The sequence below is a fragment of the Ylistrum balloti genome, unplaced genomic scaffold, assembly GCF_031769215.1.
Source record: "Ylistrum balloti isolate Yb309-2 unplaced genomic scaffold, AGI_CSIRO_Ybal_v1 Utg370800, whole genome shotgun sequence".
NCBI lineage: Eukaryota > Metazoa > Mollusca > Bivalvia > Pectinida > Pectinidae > Ylistrum > Ylistrum balloti.
In genome coordinates, this window is record NW_026782466.1 from 190195 (window position 1) to 195249 (window position 5055).

Here is a 5055-nt window from a genome sequence, read left to right on the forward strand (position 1 = left end):
ATATATATAAGACACTATCTATATATGCAATAAGACACTATCTATATATACAATAAGACACTATCTATATATACAATAAGACACTATCTATATATACAATAAGATGCTATCTATATATACAATAAGATGCTATCTATATATACAATAAGACACTATCTATATATATACAATAAGATGCTATCTATATATACAATAAGACACTATCTATATATACAATAAGACACTATCTATATATACAATAAGACACTATCTATATATATAATAAGACACTATCTATATATACAATAAGACACTATCTATATATACAATAAGACACTATCTATATATACAATAAGACACAACCTATATTTACAATAAGACACTACTCAATATCTGTTACAGCAGTAAGACAATGTCCTGTATAAGAAATTCCTATGCTGACCATACTAATCTAGGGTGCTCCTGAATTGATCAATTTTCTAATTCTGTAGAGAGGATTGAGATCAAGGTTCATAGAATCAAATTAATTCAAAGTATTGTCTGTCCATGATGCCCAGTCTAGGTGTAAAGTCTCAGAGAAATGCTCGACAATTGTATCACTGACATTATCAAGTAAGGCGCTAAAACCCCTGTAATGTGACTAATTAGGCATACACGTCTTCAGATGATGCCAGACAAACCCACGAAACAGTTCAGAAAGGCCAATTCCTACTGTCAACTATATATAGTTCTATAAAGTGTCTACACGTAGCTTAACATAGTCCAATTATGTCAAAATAACAATACTTATCTGAGCTTACTGTCTGTTAGTGGTTACTTAATCTCTAAACCTTCTCATTCAATCTCTAAACTGTGTCTTTAATCTCTAAACCTATATTTAATCTCTAAATTGTGTAATTTAATTTTGAGAGTGATTTTAAAACATTCTAAACAAATTATATAACACAAATATTTCATCTATTGTAATCATGGTTTTGATGAATTTGAGATTACATCCATGTTTTAATCAGCAGCAATTATTTTTCACCATTTCGAGTTAATCACGAAAGCAAATCACATGCAAGATACTTAAAGCAATCTGGGGATTTCAAATCTGTTAACAGCTGATTCAGCACTACCTTGCTAAATATCTCCTCATTTGTGGAAACATGGGGTTTATTGATTAAATCTGTTTTTAAAAGTCACGTGTGTCTTAATGTTTTGTAAAGGCACATGTGTCTTAAAATTGATTTTTTAAGAATGTGATTTTTTATAAAAGTTTTTTTAACGTGAATGTTACAGCTAACAACGAAGTAACCATCACATGACATTAGATACCCAAGGAGAGCAGCCGAAATTTGTCCTCTAACCACCTAATGTTTCTCGATGTCTAAATTTGTTTCCTCTCATATAACGTGTTCCTTCAAATGCTCAAGAGAGATTTTCATGGATTCTCCATCTCTAAATGTGGCTTTTCAAACTCTTAATACCAGATTTCTAAAGAGAGGTATCATTGATTTCAATATCTCTAAATTGAGATCTGAATTTCAAATCCACAACACTTTGCCTTATAAAGCACTTGTAGGAATGAGAGATTCTTGAGGGCAATTTGATGGTGTTTTGTCTCCTGATGTGGTAGCTCATTGATTTTTGTACCATCAAACAGCGTAATGGAGTAGAAACGTATGTTGTGCCTATATCTTCCTTTATAAAGCAGTCCTGACGTGACAGGTCCCTATTCCATTTCATCGATCAAAACATGGAACATCGCCTCATTAAAACTGTTAACTACAGACTAATACCCTCACTCCCCCATACATCTACAACTGTAAACCACAGACTAATACCCTCACTCCCCCATACATCTACAACTGTAAACCACAGACTAATACCCTCACTCCCTCCCCCATACATCTACAACTGTAAACCACAGACTAATACCCTCACTCCCCCAAACATCTACAACTGTAAAACACAGACTAATACCCTCACACCCCCAAACAACTACAACTGTAAACCACAGACTAATACCCTCAAACCTACAACTAAACCACAGACTAATACCCTCACTCCCCCATACATCTACAACTGTAAACCACAGACTAATACCCTCACTCCCCCATACATCTACAACTGTAAACCACAGACTAATACCCTCACTCCCCCATACATCTACAACTGTAAACCACAGACTAATACCCTCACTCCCCCATACATCTACAACTGTAAACCACAGACTAATACCCTCACTCCCCCATACATCTACAACTGTAAACCACAGACTAATACCCTCACTCCCCCATACATCTACAACTGTAAACCACAGACTAATACCCTCACTCCCCAATACATCTACAACTGTAAACCACAGACTAATACCCTCACTCCCCCATACATCTACAACTAAACCACAGACTAATACCCTCACTCCCCCATACATCTACAACTGTAAACCACAGACTAATATACATCTACAACTGTAAACCACTCCCCCATACATCTACAACTGTAAACCACAGACTAATACCCTCACTCCCCCATACATCTACAACTGTAAACCACAGACTAATACCCTCACTCCCCCATACATCTACAACTGTAAACCACAGACTAATACCCTCACTCCCCCATACATCTACAACTAAACCACAGACTAATACCCTCACTCCCCCATACATCTACAACTGTAAACCACAGACTAATACCCTCACTCCCCCATACATCTACAACTGTAAACCACAGACTAATACCCTCAATACATCTACAACTGTAAACCACAGACTAATCCTCACTCCCCATACATCTACAACTGTAAACCACAGACTAATACCCTCACTCCCCCATACATCTACAACTGTAAACCACAGACTAATACCCTCACTCCCCCATACATCTACAACTGTAAACCACAGACTAATACCCTCACTCCCCCATACATCTACAACTAAACCACAGACTAATACCCTCACTCCCCCATACATCTACAACTGTAAACCACAGACTAATACCCTCACTCCCCCATACATCTACAACTGTAAACCACAGACTAATACCCTCACTCCCAGAGAATACATCTACAACTGTAAACCACAGACTAATACCCTCACTCCCCCATACATCTACAACTGTAAACCACAGACTAATACCCTCACTCCCCAATACATCTACAACTGTAAACCACAGACTAATACCTTCACTCCCCCATACATCTACAACTAAACCACAGACTAATACCCTCACTCCCCCATACATCTACAACTGTAAACCACAGACTAATACCCTCACTCCCCCATACATCTACAACTGTAAACCACAGACTAATACCCTCACTCCCCCATACATCTACAACTGTAAACCACAGACTAATACCCTCACTCCCCCAAACATCTACAACTGTAAACCACAGACTAATACCCTCACTCATACCTACATCTGTAAACCACAGAGAACCTCACTCCCCATCTACAATACCATCAGACATACTAGAGAACTGTAAACCACAGAGAACCTCACTCCATACCTATCAGAGAACAGACTAATACCCTCACTCCATCATACATCTATCAGAGAACCTAGACAGTCTCCATCATACCTATCAGAGAACCTAGACAGTCTCCATCATACCTATCAGAGAACCTAGACTAGTCTCATCATCATACCTATCAGAGAACCTAGGGGTCTCCATCATACCTATCAGAGAACCTAGGCAGTCTCCATCATACCTATCAGAGAACCTAGACAGTCTCCATCATACCTATCAGAGAACCTAGGGGACTCCATCATACCTATCAGAGAACCTAGACAGTCTCCATCATACCTATCAGAGAACCTAGGGGTCTCCATCATACCTATCAGAGAACCTAGACAGTCTCCATCATACCTATCAGAGAACCTAGACAGTCTCCATCATACCTATCAGAGAACCTAGGGGTCTCCATCATACCTATCAGAGAACCTAGACAGTCTCCATCATACCTATCAGAGAACCTAGGGGTCTCCATCATACCTATCAGAGAACCTAGACAGTCTCCATCATACCTATCAGAGAACCTAGACAGTCTCCATCATACCTATCAGAGAACCTAGACAGTCTCCATCATACCTATCAGAGAACCTAGACAGTCTCCATCATACCTATCAGAGAACCTAGGGGTCTCCATCATACCTATCAGAGAACCTAGGGGTCTCCATCATACCTATCAGAGAACCTAGTCTCCACAGTCTCCATCATACCTATCAGAGAACCTAGGGGTCTCCATCATACCTATCAGAGAACCTAGGGGTCTCCATCATACCTATCAGAGAACCTAGACAGTCTCCATCATACCTATCAGAGAACCTAGGGGTCTCCATCATACCTATCAGAGAACCTAGACAGTCTCCATCATACCTATCAGAGAACCTAGGGGTCTCCATCATACCTATCAGAGAACCTAGAGAACCTAGACAGTCTCCATCATACCTATCAGAGAACCTAGACAGTCTCCAGTCTCATACCTATCAGAGAACCTAGGGGTCTCCATCATACCTATCAGAGAACCTAGACAGTCTCCATCATACCTATCAGAGAACCTAGACAGTCTCCATCATACCTATCAGAGAGGGGTCTCCATCATACCTATCAGAGAACCTAGAACCTAGGGGTCTCCATCATACCTATCAGAGAACCTAGGGGTCTCCATCATACCTATCAGAGAACCTAGGGGTCTCCATCATACCTATCAGAGAACCTAGACAGTCTCCATCATACCTATCAGAGAACCTAGACAGTCTCCATCATACCTATCAGAGAACCTAGGGGTCTCCATCATACCTATCAGAGAACCTAGGGGTCTCCATCATACCTATCAGAGAACCTAGACAGTCTCCATCATACCTATCAGAGAACCTAGGGGTCTCCATCATACCTATCAGAGAACCTAGGGGTCTCCATCATACCTATCAGAGAACCTAGGGGTCTCCATCATACCTATCAGAGAACCTAGACAGTCTCCATCATACCTATCAGAGAACCTAGAGGTCTCCATCATACCTATCAGAGAACCTAGGGGTCTCCATCACACCTATCAGAGAACCTAGGGGTCTCAATCATACCTA

At 40.1% G+C, this 5055-nt stretch overlaps 1 protein-coding gene across 1 annotated transcript; it reads left to right on the forward strand.

Moving 5' to 3' along the window:
- The first annotated feature begins 1717 nt into the window (after positions 1-1717).
- LOC132558586 (mucin-2-like) lies at positions 1718-2365 on the forward strand. Its single transcript, XM_060223173.1, has one exon. The coding sequence runs from the start codon at positions 1718-1720 to the stop codon at positions 2363-2365; it is 648 nt and encodes a 215-aa protein (XP_060079156.1).
- The last annotated feature ends 2690 nt before the right edge of the window (positions 2366-5055 follow it).